At 39.5% G+C, this 15,940-nt stretch overlaps 1 protein-coding gene across 9 annotated transcripts in view; it reads right to left on the minus strand.

Moving 5' to 3' along the window:
• Nucleotides 1–444: 444 nt before the first annotated feature.
• BRCA2 (BRCA2 DNA repair associated) overlaps nucleotides 445–15,940 on the minus strand; it is a 73,189-nt gene continuing 57,693 nt past the window's right edge. For 8 of the 9 annotated variants that reach the window (XM_089304247.1, XM_089304246.1, XM_002720579.6 and 5 more), the window contains 7 exons: nucleotides 13,789–13,910; nucleotides 11,363–11,561; nucleotides 10,751–10,914; nucleotides 10,514–10,652; nucleotides 5,367–5,608; nucleotides 2,912–3,058; nucleotides 445–1,368 (listed from right to left, as the gene is read on the minus strand). In XM_089304247.1, the coding sequence (XP_089160373.1) occupies nucleotides 733–1,368; nucleotides 2,912–3,058; nucleotides 5,367–5,608; nucleotides 10,514–10,652; nucleotides 10,751–10,914; nucleotides 11,363–11,561; nucleotides 13,789–13,910 (1,649 nt within the window). In that variant the 3' untranslated portion in view covers nucleotides 445–732. The remainder of the gene's footprint in view (nucleotides 1,369–2,911; nucleotides 3,059–5,366; nucleotides 5,609–10,513; nucleotides 10,653–10,750; nucleotides 10,915–11,362; nucleotides 11,562–13,788; nucleotides 13,911–15,940) is intronic. The other variant, XM_089304249.1, reaches the window with a different exon arrangement.

Here is a 15,940-nt window from a genome sequence, read left to right on the forward strand (position 1 = left end):
ATGAGAAAGTAATAATTGAGAGTATCATCTTGAATTTGTCTTCTACCTTAGTGGTAGTTTAGAAAGGAATAGTTCTGAGTTCTGTCAGTGCTAAAAATAAAGGAGGCAGAATCAGTGCTAATCTGAAAGCAAGAAAACTATATGAAATCTGCCTCTGACCCAAAGTATTTGAATTTTTAATTGAAATAATTTCAGAGATCACACCCTGGAATCATAAAAGGGAGTTACACTGACTTAAGGATGAAGAACACGTCAAGTGAAAACATTACTAACATCACGTTCATCTTGACTTTGGCGCAGGATGAACTATCGCAGAATCAACAAATGCATTAAGGAAAACTATTGCATGGTGAATAAAGCTAAAAAAAAATCTCTAAAATGGGAACAGGGATTACCTGAGTCAGAATGACTACTTGGAATCTGCATTTAATCAATGACACAATCTAAAAGAATATGTTTATTTAGCTTGAAAATAATACTTGTAGTGATCAAATCCAATCATAAATATTTAAAGATTTTCCTTCTTGATTAGTTAATAAATATACAGTTAATTTTAAGGTATACAATAGAAATAAAAGTATACCAACATGTAATCAGGCAGAGAGCATCCCTATGATATACAAACACTCAGGTAAATTTGAAACTACTTTATCTTTCCTTGTTATGTGAAGATGTGTGGTTTGAAATTGTATGTCTTACAGCCTGGAAAGGTTAAGAGTCAGCAGGTGATTGTCACTTTTGTTTTTGTCGCCTTTGCAATCTTTTAGATAGACTTTTTACTGTCCTTGTGTCCTTCCTAGTAGTCTCACATTCTTCTGTACCAGCCTGGTGATCTTCCCGTTCTTTGTTGAGAGCTGTAGCAGAAGGCCTTTTGGGCCCGGGATTACCTTTTGAGCCGGTGGGAACAGTCCTAGTTGATTCGCTGACCAGCTGACTTTCTCCTGCTGAGCCAGACCAAAGAGCTTGGGTATTTATTAATGCGAGCTCTTCATCAGCTATTGAGTCACTTTCCAGAAGTGAAGTCTCACTGAATTTCTTCAGTGGAGTCATTTGAGGAGAAGACAATTCTTTTTTCTTTACAGGTGTTTCATATTTGGTGCCACAACTCCGTGGTGGCTGAAATGCCTTCTGTGCAGCCGGTGAAACAAATGTACAAATGGGACTAACATGTGGAGGTAAAGGCAGTCTACCCAGAAAATCCAAGGCTCTTCTTTTTTTGCAGGTTTTTGGGTCATCAGCCTCTTTCTCCCCTTTACAGCAAGATTTTGAAGTCATTTGGGCAGACACAGGTGTGGGAATAGACTTCCCTTTTGGTGTACAAAGTGATGAAGGACTGGGATAAATTATGTCACTAACAGGAGAAGACATCTAAAAAACAGGTTGAAAAGCCTATCACAATTATGTACTAATCTCTAAAACAAATAAAAATTAACTTTTCATTAAACACATATATACCATCTACACTCTCATTCCTTTATTTGCTAAATAGGTTACATGATTTCAAGAAACATATTATTCCTATCTCAGAAGGAAATAATTGTTTTTAGAAGGAAATAATTTTGCATAGAGGATATAAAAATGACACAAAGGGGTGGGTGTGTGGTACAGCAGGTTAAGCTGCCTCTTGGGACACCCACATTCCATATAGGAGTGCCTGGCTAGAGTCTTGGCTACACCACATTTCCGACCCAGCTTCTTGCCAATGTGCTTGGGAGGCAGCAGATAATGGCCCAAGTATTTGGGTTCTTGCTACCCATGTTGAGACCTGGATGATTCCTGGCTTCTGACTTTGGTCTGCCTAGCCCTAGCTGTTGCAGGCATTTGAGGAGTGAATCAGCAGACTAAAGACCTCTCTCTTACTCTTTCTATGTGTCTCTCTCCCTCTCCCTCTGCCCTTCAAATAAATAAATCTTTCTTTTTAAATTATTTGAAAGGCAGAGCGAGAAGGAGGGACAGCAAGATCTTCCATCTGCTGGTTCACTCCCCAAATGGCTGCAATGGCCAGGGCTGGACCAGGCTGAAGCCAGGAGCCAAGAGTGTCATCTCCCATGTAGGTGCTGCAGCCCAAGGACGTGGGCCATCTTCTGCTTTCCCAGGCACATTAGCAGGGAGCTGGACTGGAAGTGGGGCAGCTGGAACAAGAACTGGTGCCCATATGGGATGTTGGCATTGCAGGCAGTAGTTTAACCTGCTGTGCCACACACCAGCCCCCAAATAAATCTTAAACAAACAAAAAAATCCCAAGATATGAAAAGAAAGGAAAATGAAGAGTAATCATAGTAAAAGACAAAAAAAATCATTAAGCTTTAATGTTTTTCACTACTAATAAGTTAAAAAGAGGTAAGCATTTTAAGAATACACATTGGCTGAGTTCTAATATTTTTTCTAGTATTTTTCTAGGTTTGTGTCATTAGGCGACTGCTTAACTTCTCTCTATGTCATAGTCTTCTTATCCGTGAAATGGGTATAAGAAACTTCATCTCACTGTACTGTTGTGAAGACTGAATGAGTTACTATACTTGTAGATATAGTGTTAGTTATGTAGCCAATATCAGAGGCTTTAAATTTATTTGCATCTATTGTGATGAGTTAAACGGAACTGAGAAAAAACACTAACTGTATGGAATAGTTCTAGCAAAAATTAACAGGCTAAAAGAGCTTTTCAGTCACATGTATTTGGTATGATGAAAATATAAGTGCCTATTTGTTCAACTGCCTCCAAAGAGTTTTACATTCTTACTGCAGTAATTTCCAAATAAGCTATACCTATAGGAGCTGCGTAACAACCACAGTTCCTAAATAAGTTCAATTACATTTTATCATGTTTATTAGGTATCCACCAGAATATATTTTGTCTCTATACAGAACAGTTCTAATACTCCTTAACTTAACATTACAAACATTAACTTACCAGAAACTTACTTCCGATACCAAGCATGGTTTGAGCAGCATATGGCTCTGAAGTATACTCTTTAGTTGGGGTAGAACACTTGGGAATATTTACATTAAGTATATGCATAAGCTTCTTTTCTGCCTCATTGCAAAACATAACAATATTCTAAGAAAACAAATTGAAAAAGCTGTTCTGTAATTTGCAAATCTACACATTTATATTTTCAGAAAGTATTGCCGTTAAAACCAGAAATAAAAAAATTCAGATCAGAACAAAAGAGAGATATCCAAAACTTGATAGCAGCTGTCTAACATGCCAATGTAAAATCAGCATTAGTGATTTAGGGGAATTAGCTGTTGGGTGGGGGAGAGGAACAGAGTAGGAGGGAGGAGCAGGGGAAGAGGGAGATAGAGAAGGAAAAAGATGAGAGACTCCCAGTCATTTGTCTGAATCAAGTGCACTGCAGATACTGGATTAGGGGTTGGAAGCCTAGAGCTCACCCAAAGGCTGGAACATCTATGAAAGCATTCCTTAGGTCTGTGGGGAGCAACTCGGACTAGACTAAGTTACTGGAATTAAGACTTATTCTATGCATCTGCTCTCCCACAATATGGCGCTGAAAGGGAGCAAACAACTTGTACACAGCTGCCTCCAGTTTGACCAATAACCTGCAGGAGCTGATCCTGCTCCTGATTGGAGGAGAGCAGCGTACTCGGCGTGTGGGTAGCAGAGTTGGGATTGGTGGAAGAGGACTATAAAGGAGGAGAGAGACACCATGCACCAGGAACATCTAAAGGGAACATCCGGATAACATCTGAGCAGCCCCCGAGAGAGCCGGCCGGCGGTGTGCTGCTCCCCCGCGGAAGTGGGGAAAGTGGCAGGGGGAGCCGCCTTTCCACGGAGGTGGAGGGGTTGCCAGCCAACCCGGGAAGGACCAGCAGCAAACCCGGGAAGGGGCGAGCAGACAAAAGAACAGCGCAGGGTCCTGTGTCGTTCCTCCGTGAAGAGGGGGAGCGACATAGGTCAGCAGGATGAAAGAACTGCTTCAGCTACCTCATCTGTCTTCTAAAGAATTAAATGGAAAGATGTACAGTTTAAACTGTATAAAACTCTTATTTGAGAAGTCACAACTGGTCAAATACCAGCAATTTCAAATGGTTTAACATAATTCATGAGAGTGATTTGTAAGACTTCAAAGTGCTTTGTGAATTATAGTTTTCTTTTTACCAGAATTAAAGTACTTCCCTTGAATTGGTCTCAGAGAAAACCTGGGATGTAAACAGTAGGGACCCTGTAGGCAACCCAAATAATGAATGCAATTTCCACTCCTAATTTAGAAACTAGATAAATTACAGTCTTACTGTTCATTATATGTATGGAGTCTTTGGATAAAATATTAAAAACTTTTTAAAGCTACGTATTCTAATGCTTTAGAAACACTGTTTTATTTGAAAGGCAGAATTACAGAGAGAGGGAGACAGAGAGACAGAAAGAGACCTTCCATCTGCTGTTTCACTCCTCAGATGGCTGCAATGGCCAGTTGAAGTCAAGAGTTTCATCCTGGTCTCTGCTACTTTTCCCAGGCCATTAGTAGGGAGCTCAATTGAAAGTGGAGCAGCTGGGACTTGAATGGGTGCCCATGAGATGCCAGTGTCGCTTTTACCTGGTACGCCACGACACCAGCCCCAGAATAATGTTTAACAAAATAAACTTATTTACAAATTTTAATTATTAACTTACTTGGGAGACAGAGCTCTCATCTGCTGGCTCACTCCCAGGGTGAAGCCAGGAGACAGACACTCAGTCTCGGTTTCCAATGCAGGTTCCAGGAACCTAACTACTTGAGCCATCATTGCTGCTTCCCAGGGTCTGCATTAGCAGGAAACTGGAATCAAGCCAGAGGCAGGTATTGGGCCTAGGCATGCCAACTTGGGATTTGGGCATCTTAACTACCAGGCTATACACCTGCCCCTAAAATATTTATATACATTTTGAGAAACACACGGTTCAAATATTAAACTATGGAATGAGAAGACTTATTTTTGTTGATTCATCACTAGCTACCACTGTATGAAATCCAGAATATTACTGGGGGGCAGCACTGCACAATAGGTCCTCACAGAATTGTTGGGAGAATTAAATGGGACAGGCTTACAACAAAGCCCGACACACAGTAGGCATTCAATAAACATCAGTTAATATTACTGGGTATCACTGCTAACAATTTCCAGCTTGCCTACATGGTCTGTACCTCTGAACATCCTTTTCACAATATCTCCTAACTTAATTTCCTTCAAATCATCCTTTTCTCCCTGGTAGCTGTCATTTTCCCATAGCTCCATGGAAAATTAGTAAATTATAAAACTGTGTTGCACACTGCTTCCACTAGCCAATTTTCAGATAAGTCATGTCCTTTATATTTGACTGTCAATATACAAAAACTTGTGGTAATGCTGAAAAGTAGTCATCTTACCGCAACACTATTTTTCATTTTGTTGAATGTCTCTTGAAAATGGCCTTCTTTTGGACTGGCAGAAAACACGGACACATCTCTAGCAAATAAGGTAGGAATTCCTGACTTGGATTCTGGTCGCCACTGGAGATTGCTTGCGGCAATTAACATATGAGGTTTAATAATGTCTTCATTAATGTCTATCCAAAACTTTATTGCCAATAAATTATGATTTTCATCTGATAAATATACCAACGGAGCACCTAGAATTTAAAAAGTCATCATTATATGTTAGATAAACTCAAAACTGCATGGAGCTTCTAATATGCTTCTTCATTTTATTAGATACTAATGATAAAAATAAATGGAAGTTACAACAAAGTTCAGAATTTCCAAAATGACCTGTCACTTATGAAGCTAACATTTCGACACCAACAAATTCTGTTACTGAAGCCACAGGGTGGAAGGTATCCACATACATTGCTGATGGAAGTACAGATTGGCACAGCCCTTCTAGAGAAAAATTTGGCCATGTTTAGCAAAGCTATATAAGTTACCTTTCCACCAGCAATCCTATGTCTAGTACTCCACTCTGATAGACCTTTGATGATAGTAAAACACACATGATCAAGGTTCATCTGCTTATTAATTCCCCAAATGACTGCAATGGCTAGGGCTTGGCCAGCCAAAGTCAGGAGCCTGGAACTCTGTCTGGGTCTCCCATGTAGAGCAAGCTATTTAACCTCTCCTACCTGTAGTTTCCTCATCAGAAAAGTAGGATAATAATAGTAAATGAACACAGCTACTATGAAGACTATATGAGATGCTACCATATGAGGTTTTCAGTACTTAATCTCCCCACCTCCTGTCTACAGTCCTTTCTGATTCCATGAGCTTTTCCTGTGTCTGAAATGTGTACCTGCTACCTTAATTCTAAGACTGTATCTTGGCTAGATATACTGTAGGGTTGTGCTTTTTTCCTTCCCACTGAACACTGTAGAAATAGGACTGCCCTACTTCAGTCATTTGCTCCTACCCCTCCACTGAAAGGACTCCTCCATGTTGCTAAGGCCAATGACAGGTTCTTTTTTCTTTTAAAAAATTTTTTTCATTTTATTTGAAAGAAAAAAAAAGGAAATGCACGTGCACACACACACACCCTACTCACAAAGCTGGTTCATTCTCTAAATGGCCACAAGAGCTAGAACTGGACCAGTCTGAAGCCACAAGCCTGGAACTCAATCTTGGTCTCCCAAGTGGCTGGCAAGGACCCAAGAACTAGAGCTATCACCTGCTACCTCCCAGGACATGCACTCGAAGGAAGCAGAATAGCCAGGACTCGGACAAAGCACTCTGATATGGGATGTGGGCCTTGTACCAAGCAGCAATTCAACTGCTGTGCCACATGACTGTTTCTCAGTCTTACCACTTAGCAGTTCCTTTTACTCCTGGCTTTCTGTACACCCCACTCTTTTTAGTATCCCTCCTACCTCTCTGGGTATTTCTGTTTCTTTCACTGGCTTCTTTATAGCTCTCCTGCTTCTAAACACAAAACCGCTAGAATCAGGCCTTGGATCTCTTCTTATCTTGATGCTACTGCTCCCCGCCAACCCTATAACCCCGTTCAGTCTATGATTTTAAATATATGTTAATGACTTCCACTACCTTGAGCAGATTCCAATATAACCACTTGTCAAACAGACATCTCTGCTAAGATGCCTAATAATGCTGAAAATGTAACTCAGAAACTGAGCTTCTGACCTTTCCCACAGACCTGGTTCCCTTCTAGTCTTCTCCCTTTGGTAATGGCTACTCCATTTTTCCAGATGCTCAGATCATGCTACACTGTCCCTCCACCTTCAGAACACAATCAACCCTATTGCTCCTTGCTATTTCCATTGTTTTTGTCTAGTTCATCATAGTCTTTTGCCTAACTTCTTGCAAAGTGTCTCTACCTGGTTTCCCTGCCTGTACCTTCACGCCCCCTATGGCCTATTTTCAGTCTAACAGCCTGAGTGGTCCTGTGAAAACCTAAGCCAAGTAGGCCTCTTTGCACTGGAAACATTCCTGACTTCTCATCATTTTCCAGGTGAAAGTGAAAGCCTATCCAAGGACTCGCACTTCACGTAGTCCTTCTCTGCCCCTCTCCCCAGCTGTTACCGTAACTCTTGAGCTTCTGCTAATGCTAACTGGGACCAGGGTTTGATTCCTGGTATTAGCTCCTGACTACACAGCTTCCTGCAAATGCACGGCCTGGAAGGTAGCAGTGTTGGCTCAAGTATTTGGGTTCCAGCCACCATGTGGGAGACCTGGACTGCATTCCTTGGCCCTGGCTCCAGCCCTAGCCCCATCCAAGCTATTGTGGGCATCTAGGGAATAAATAAGTGGAAGGGAACTTGCTGACTCTATCTGTACATCTTTCTTTCTCAAAAAACAAAACAAAACAAAGAAATCTACAGAGCACTAAACCACGAGCAGCCAGACAAAACATGTTGAAGAAAAAAGGAAAGAGCAGCAAAAGACAAATTTAAAGGACAGAAGAGAATTCTTAAATTCTTCAAAACTGATTCATGCTTTGAACTTATTAAGAATACTTACTTATTCAATAAAACATTGAACACGAGATAATAAATAGCCAAGAAATATGAAAAGGAGATTGTAGGCCAAAATACCATTACAATAGGACAGATATACACATTAGAAACAGCAAGGGATAAAACATATATTGCAGAAATTAAAATAAAGGCTAGGTGTAATCATAAAGCATAGAGACAGAAAAGACAAATAAGTATAATGAAAGGAGAGATAAAAGCAAAACTAAAAATGACCTAATATAAGACTAGCTAGTATGTCTGAAGCAGGTATCTCAATAAATGGAACAGCAGATTTTTTTTTTTTTTTTTTTTTTTTTTGACAGGCAGAGTGGACAGTGAGAGAGAGAGACAGAGAGAAAGGTCTTCCTTTGCCGTTGGTTCACCCTCCAATGGCCGCCGCGGCCGGCGCGCTGCGGCCGGCGCACCGCACCGATCCGATGGCAGGAGCCAGCAGCCAGGTGCTTTTCCTGGTCTCCCATGGGGTGCAGGGCCCAAGCACCTGGGCCATCCTCCACTGCACTCCCTGGCCACAGCAGAGGGCTGGCCTGGAAGAGGGGCAACCGGGACAGAATCCGGCGCCCCGACCGGGACTAGAACCCGGTGTGCCGGCGCCGCTAGGCGGAGGATTAGCCTAGTGAGCTGCGGCGCCGGCCTGGAACAGCAGATTTTTTAAAGATAAAACACTTCCGGCTGGGGCCACAGCTCACTAGGCTAATCCTCCGCCTGCGGCGCTGGCCCTCCAGGTTCTAGTCCCAGTTGGGATGCCGGATTCTGTCCTGGTTGCTCCTCTTCTGGTCCAGCTCTCTGCTGTGGCCCGGGTGTGCAGTGGAGGATGGCCCAAGTGCTTGGACCCTGCATCCGTATGGGAGACCAGGAGAAGCACCTGGCTCCTGGCTTCGGATCGGCGCAGCACACGGGCTGTAGCGGCCATTTGGGGGGTGAACCAACAGAAGGAAGACCTTTCTCTCTGTCTCTCTCTCTCTCTCACTGTCTAACTCTGCTTGTCAAAAAAAAAAAAAAATGATAAAACACTTCCTTGAAATAAAGAAAGTACTGAATTTGCAGAATAAAAGACCCTCCTATGTTCTAGAATTATACAGAAAGCTGACACTAAGACATGGCTTAGTTGGGCTTTTGGAATTTCAAATACAATCTTCAGGCATCCAGCTATAAAAAAAAAAATCAGCTAAAGAAGAGAAAAAATTAGGGCAGTCCTATTTCTCCAATGTTCAGTGGGAAGGAAAAAAGCACAACCCTACAGTGTATCTAGCCAAGATACAGTCTTAGAATTAAGGTAGCAGGTACACATTTCAAACACAGGAAAAGCTCATGGAATATGGTAGACCTGAAGCCTTTTCAAAAAGGACTGACAATAAACTTTGTCCAAAGAATTGAGGACAGGAGAAATCATAACAAGGCAGTTGGTAAACAAGAATCTATCAAATACTTGAGACCCTTTCCTTCACCACATAGTGTTTTTTTTTTTTAATTCAACTCTTGTCTCTGGTGAATTGACCAGCCAGCAATGAGAAGCCCAGCCCTAACTTTTTTTTTTCTTTTTGACAGGTAGAGTTAGACAGCGAGAGAGAGAGAGAGAGAGAGAGAGAGAGAGAGAGAGAGAGAGAGAGAGAGAGAGTCTTAGCCAAGTGAGCCGCAGCGCCGGCCCACCACATAGTGTTTTAATGGCTGGGGATACAGCAGTAACAAAGTCCCTGCCTGCATAGAGCTTGAATTCTAGAAGAGGGAAACAGAAACATAAATATCTACAGTTAGACACTGAGGAGTGCTAGAGATAACTGAAGTAGGATAAAGGGAGAAAGAGCACTGGGTTGGGAAGCAAAGGGGTAACTGTTCTTCTAGAAAACGTGTTAAGGGCAGGAACTCATACAAGGTTGTATTTGACCAGAGATCTGAGGAAGCCAAGACAGCCAAGTCTGGGGAAGGAACAGTGAGTACAGAGGAGTGTTACACGGTTGAAGTGAAATAGGGGAGAGAGTGTCAGGAGGTGAGGCTGAGGGCCCTCGCACACGAGAGTCAATAAATGGTAGGCTTGGTACTAAGTTGGAATCTCAGCTGGGTCTTGGCACTTCTATAGTACTGAGGTTGATAAGACCTATAAATACTTAATAGATATAATACAAAGACCTATAGATATTTACAGATATGACACAAAGGAAAAGGTATAGAAAGAGGAACATGCTGTGTCCCACTTAACAATGAAAGTGTGGTGAAGATGTCAGGGAGCAGGAAAAGCTGGACAAAGTAGGAAAAGCTCAGCTGACTGCCCCTGAGCACTACTATTATCTTTCTAGTACTTATTAATATATCACAAAAACTCTCTTAGCAATCAACAATGTTTAAGTAGTGCAGAATGAGATTTACGTTGTTACCGTGATATAATGTAGAACTGTTTTTCAGTAAGTATCAAGGATAAAGAACCCTATTTTCAAATCACTTATTAGTAAATTTGCCAATTGGTAGGTAGCTTCAACTAGTCATATAGAAAACAAAGTTTAAAAGAATGGTTTTCAAAACAATCAGTAAAAAGTTACTATTAGACACACTGTGCATTACCTATTTTTTTCACAACAGAAACTACAAATCCCATTAGATCCACCTCAGAATAAGGTGGCTGGAAGTCTGGATCTAGTAGTCTGCTGAAGTGAAGGGGCTCCCTTGGCTGGTAAACCTGGAGTAATATTTCATCAGAAGCCTACAGAGAACAAAAGAAAACAAACATTCAGTAATTGGAGGTTCTATAAACTAATATGCATTTATCAAAATTGAAAAATTATAATGAAAGGTTTGTACCAGGAGTTGTTGATACTGAGTTTTTTTTGTTGATGCTAACTGTATGTTAGCTCTTTCATATTTACTTTTAGATTTTGATGTTGTGAGATGATAGATTCTGTATCTCTTTCCTTCTGTTAACAGTGAATATAAGTCTGATGATGGACGCCAGATACTCAATATAACTGTTTAGAGAAAAATGACCAAGACACAATGGAAAGAACTGACAATCAATGAATTGTCATTAAAATTCTTATTTGAAAATGAATACAGATAACAATAAAGATCCAAGGAGTACATCACCGGTTGAGTATCCCTAATATGAAAACCCAAAATCCAACAAAATGTTTCAAAACAGTCTCAGATTTCAGAGCTTACAGATTTTGAAATTTTGGATCAGAGATGCTCAACAAGTAAAGTCTAAGCAAATACTCCAACATTTCAAACACTGCGGTGTTCAGAGCTGTTCAGAGTTGTTGTACTCAACCTATGTCATCTTTTGTGGGCACTGGTAGTATATTTTGCACCTCTGATATATAGTAACTACATTTTTTACCCAACATTTATAATCATTTTGTTAATAAGATCACTTTTTTTTAACCTAAAACTGATTTAAAACATTTGCATACTGACCTGAATCTTTTTCCTTTTTCTCATAGCTAATAATACGCAACTTCCACACAGCTGTAACATCTCTTGATAAACCTTGATCCCCTTGTCCAGCAGATTCCATGGCTTTTCTGAACTCCAGCTGGATCTGGGCTTGTTTCTTATCATTCAGCATTTGTCTGTGATGATTCAATGCTTTTAATTGTTCTTCACTGAAATAACTCTATGACATTAAAATATTACGATAGAGTGAACACAAGTTCCAGAATAGTATCCCTCGAAATGGAAATAAAATACAATAGAACTGAGTTTATTTTAAGGATGTGGAATAATATATTCTGTTCATTACATAATATTCTCAGGTACCTTGAATTGCTTATTAACCCCATGACAAATTTCCCCAGAGCAAAAATAAAATCCTAATTATAAATGTATTTTAATAATCATAGTCATCACCATCATCATTGTAAATAGCTAACATGGACACTCACTATATTTGAGAATTTGATCTATATGTGATAAATGTAGTAATTTATTTAACTCTCACAATAATCCTATGGGGTAGGTACTTTATTGTTTCTAAGTTATAGATGATGAAACTGAGGCACAGAGAGAATAAATTACCTACAATGCCATATAGATAGAGGTTGGCTCAAGATTCTTAGCCCTGGTAGCATTTACTCTCCTTAGAATAGTAGAAACAATTTAAAACATACATGTAAAATAAGCACTCTTTTAAAAACTTTCTATTTTACAACCCCTCCTACTCTGCCACATACTGCATCTGCTCCTGCATTAATTCTCCAAATGCCAGGAATGGCCAGAGTCTGGCTGGGCTGAAGCTGGCAGCTGAGAACTCAACCTATCTACCCACATGGGTGGCAGGGACCCAACCACTTGAGCCATCATCACTTGCTGCCTGCTAGGGTCTGCATTAGCAGGAAGCTGGACTCAGGAGCAAGGAATGACACCCAGGTACTTTGATAAGGGATATGGGTGTCCTAACTGCTAGATTAAATGCCTGCTCTAGCACTTTTATCTTTGCCCCTACAATTTTCCATTCACTTCAGCAAATTTCTGCCTGTACCTCTTGGGAATCTTATAGAATGTTCAAAAATTTAAAAAATTGAATGTATAGGCAAATACAACAAAATAGGAAATGTTGTCTAGACATAAAACATTGTAGACTTCTCCTGCCCTAAACAACTTAATACCCTAATCTACACTGCAGAGGAGACTATAAAATCTCTATACTCTGTAGAAGTCTTTCTAAACATGCAGAGATTAGTTTAATGAGAGAGAGAGAGAGAGAGAGAGAGAGAGAGAGAGAGAGAGAATCTTCCATCCACTGATTCACTACCCAAATACATCTAACGGCTAGAGGTAGGCCAGGACAAGGCCTAGAGCCAGGGACTTTAACAAGGTCTCATGGGTGGCATAGAACCAAGTACTTGATCTATTACTGGCTGCCTCCCAGGATGTGCATTAGCAGGAAGCTAGAATGAAAGCAGAGGCAGGGCTTGAAACCAAGCACTCCAATATGGGATGTAGGACTCTTTAGTGGCAGCTTAACCCTCATGTCTGACCTAAACAAGGCTATTTTTTTACCTTGACAATTAAAGTAACTTTATGTAATTCAAAACTCATAGAATCATACATATTAGAGTTTTAAAAATAACCTGTTTTTAGGTTTTTCTCCTTGATAGAAAGTGGGAAGAAGCCCTGAAGAGATAAAGCAAAACACTCTACCTCCTTATTCTAATTATGTTATCAGTACATTCTTTAGAAGAAAACCAGTCTAATAAATATTTTGTTAAATTCTTTGGATGAAATTAAAGTAACTTCATGATGATTAACAGAATGAACAAGTTTCAATAAATACAGTAATATGAGACAGAGGCAAATAATTTTCTAAGAAAGCATAATAAGGCCTTAACTTACATACTTGCAGCAGGTATACTTACAGTTTCTAAAACTGGTCTCACTTCTCACTAGAACTCAAGTTGTGAAATTTGAGAACATAAGAGAATTCCACTCTGAACAGCATTGCTTGCATTATTTAGAGAATATTATTTATTTTGCAGTCCCACTATTTAAGAAAGTTAAGGCTATATTCACAAGATTCGTTAAACTATCAAGTAAATAAAATGAATCAATGAACAGCCAGTAATTTTCCTAAAATATTTTCACTCTCCTCTCTGTCTAGCCAACGAATCCTAGAACTTGTATTAATTATTTTGGAAAATGTAGGTGTTTTTAGTTTAGGAAGTAGCTTATCTTAATATGTGAAATGTTCTAACTGTAGTAAGTAATGATGACATGGAACTTTTATATATCTTATGTAACCTGATCCTAAAAGAGCACATTTTCTAGCTATTTTATTCCCAACTCAGTTTCCCACCTCAAAAGATGAAGATGAAGGCTCATGACATGTCCTCTTACTCTCTCACCTCAAGGCAACCTGGGTCCAGTGCGCTCTTCACAGCTTCATAAAGCTCTGCACCATCCTGCAGGGCACGGATCTGCTGTCTGGTCAGGGCACGTGACGGTGTGCATTGTTTTGCTGTGCTTTCTAGGAAAAAAGAACATCACTAGTTAACTAGTAAGCTAGTTTCTAAGGAAGAAGTAACACCAACTCTTCTCAAACTATTTTTAAAAATTCAAAGGGAGGGAATCTTTCAAAATTCTACAAGGCCCTCTTTACTTTGATTCCAAAAACCAGACAAGGCAGCAACAATAACGAAAAGTATACACCAATATTCCTGATAAACAGATGAAAAAATTCTCAACAAAATACTAGTAAATCAAATTCAACAGCACATTAGAAAGATCATTTATTATGATCAGATGGGATTTATGCAAGGGACAGTACAACATGTGGAAATCAATATATCTCATACATCAAAACAACATAATGAAGGATATCATAGAATCATCTCAACAGATGCAGAAAAAACATCCAATAAATTTCAACATCCGTTCATCACGAAAACATTGAATAAATAATGTACAGAAGGAACATACTTCAACATAATAAAAGTGATATACCACAAAACCATAGCCAACATTATACTGAATTGAAGAGCATTTCTTGTAAGGTCTGAAACCAGACAAGGATTCTCATTTTTATTCAATATAGTACTGGGAGGGTGGGCAGTATGGCACAGCAGGTTAAGCTGCTGCTTGGGATACGACGCCTCCTATCAGAGTGCCTTGTTTAAGTACTGGCTACTGTGTGTAACTAATAGAGTTTCCTACTAATACACCTGGGAGGCAGTGGATGCTGGTCCAAGTACTGGGACTCTGCTACCCATGTGGAAGACATGGATGGAATTCTCGGTTCCTGGCTTCAGTCTGCCCCAGCCCTGGCTGTTGTAAGCATCTGGAAGATCTCTGTCTCTCAGTCATCTAATTTTCAAATCAATCAATCAATCTTAAAATTGGAAGTTTTAGAAAGAGAAATTAGGCAAGAGAAAGAACTAAAAGGTATATAAATAGGAAAAGAGGAAGTACATTATTCCTATTTGCAGACAGCATGTTTCTACATATAGAGAAACCTAATGATCCTGCCAAGAGACTATTAGAACTGATAAACAAATTCAGTAAGTTTCAGGATAAAAAAATCAACACACAATAATCACTAAGTTTTTATACACATAATTAACTCATTGAGAAAAAATATTAAGCGTAACCCCATATACAACTGCTGCAAAATAATATAAATTTAACCAAGCATATGATAAATTTCTATAATGAAGCAGTGATTAAAGAAATTGAACACACACAGACATACACAAGAAGGAACTAAAAAATTTCAACAAAAAATGTAGTCTGAATAGACATTTCTCAGAAGGAATACAAACAGCCAACAATATCGCTAGCCATCAGGGAAATACAAATCAAAACTACAATGAGGTATCATCTCACCAGTTAGAATGGCTATTATCAAAAAGATGGAAAACAAGTGACAATAAGGATGTGGAGAAAGATAACCTTTATTTATTGATGGTGTGAATGTAGAGTAACACAGCCATTACGGAGAAACAGTAAGGAGGTTCCTTAAAACATAAAAATAGATCTCTCATATGTGCATAAAGTCAGCAAATGGAAGAGATTTCTGCAGTTTCATGTTCACTGCAGCACAATTCACAACAGCCAAGATATGGAATCAATGTAGATATCCATGGATGGATGCAGATAAAGAAAATGGTATGCACACACAATGGAGTATTATTCAACCATTAAAAAGAATGAAAGGCCTGACATTGCAGCAAATAGATGGGAATGGAGAACATTATGTGAGGTGAAATAAACCAAAGACAAACAGCATATGTTCTTTCTCATATGTAGAAGATAAATAGATTTGAACTTAGAATAGTAATTACTAGAAGTTGGAAAGGATGAAGGGAGGGAGGATGGATTATACACACCAATACATAGAAATAACAAGTTTGTGTCCCATAGTACAATGGGATTACAGTTCACAATAATGTAATGTATCATACAAAAAACCGACAAGAGGAGATGGTAGGCTCCAAACAGAAAAGATAAGGAAAAGTGCTGAGGTGTGGCAGTTTAAGCCACCACCTCCCATATCAGCCA

The sequence above is a fragment of the Oryctolagus cuniculus genome, chromosome 9, assembly GCF_051225735.1.
Source record: "Oryctolagus cuniculus isolate XC-2025 breed Fujian yellow rabbit chromosome 9, ASM5122573v1, whole genome shotgun sequence".
Lineage (NCBI taxonomy): Eukaryota > Metazoa > Chordata > Mammalia > Lagomorpha > Leporidae > Oryctolagus > Oryctolagus cuniculus.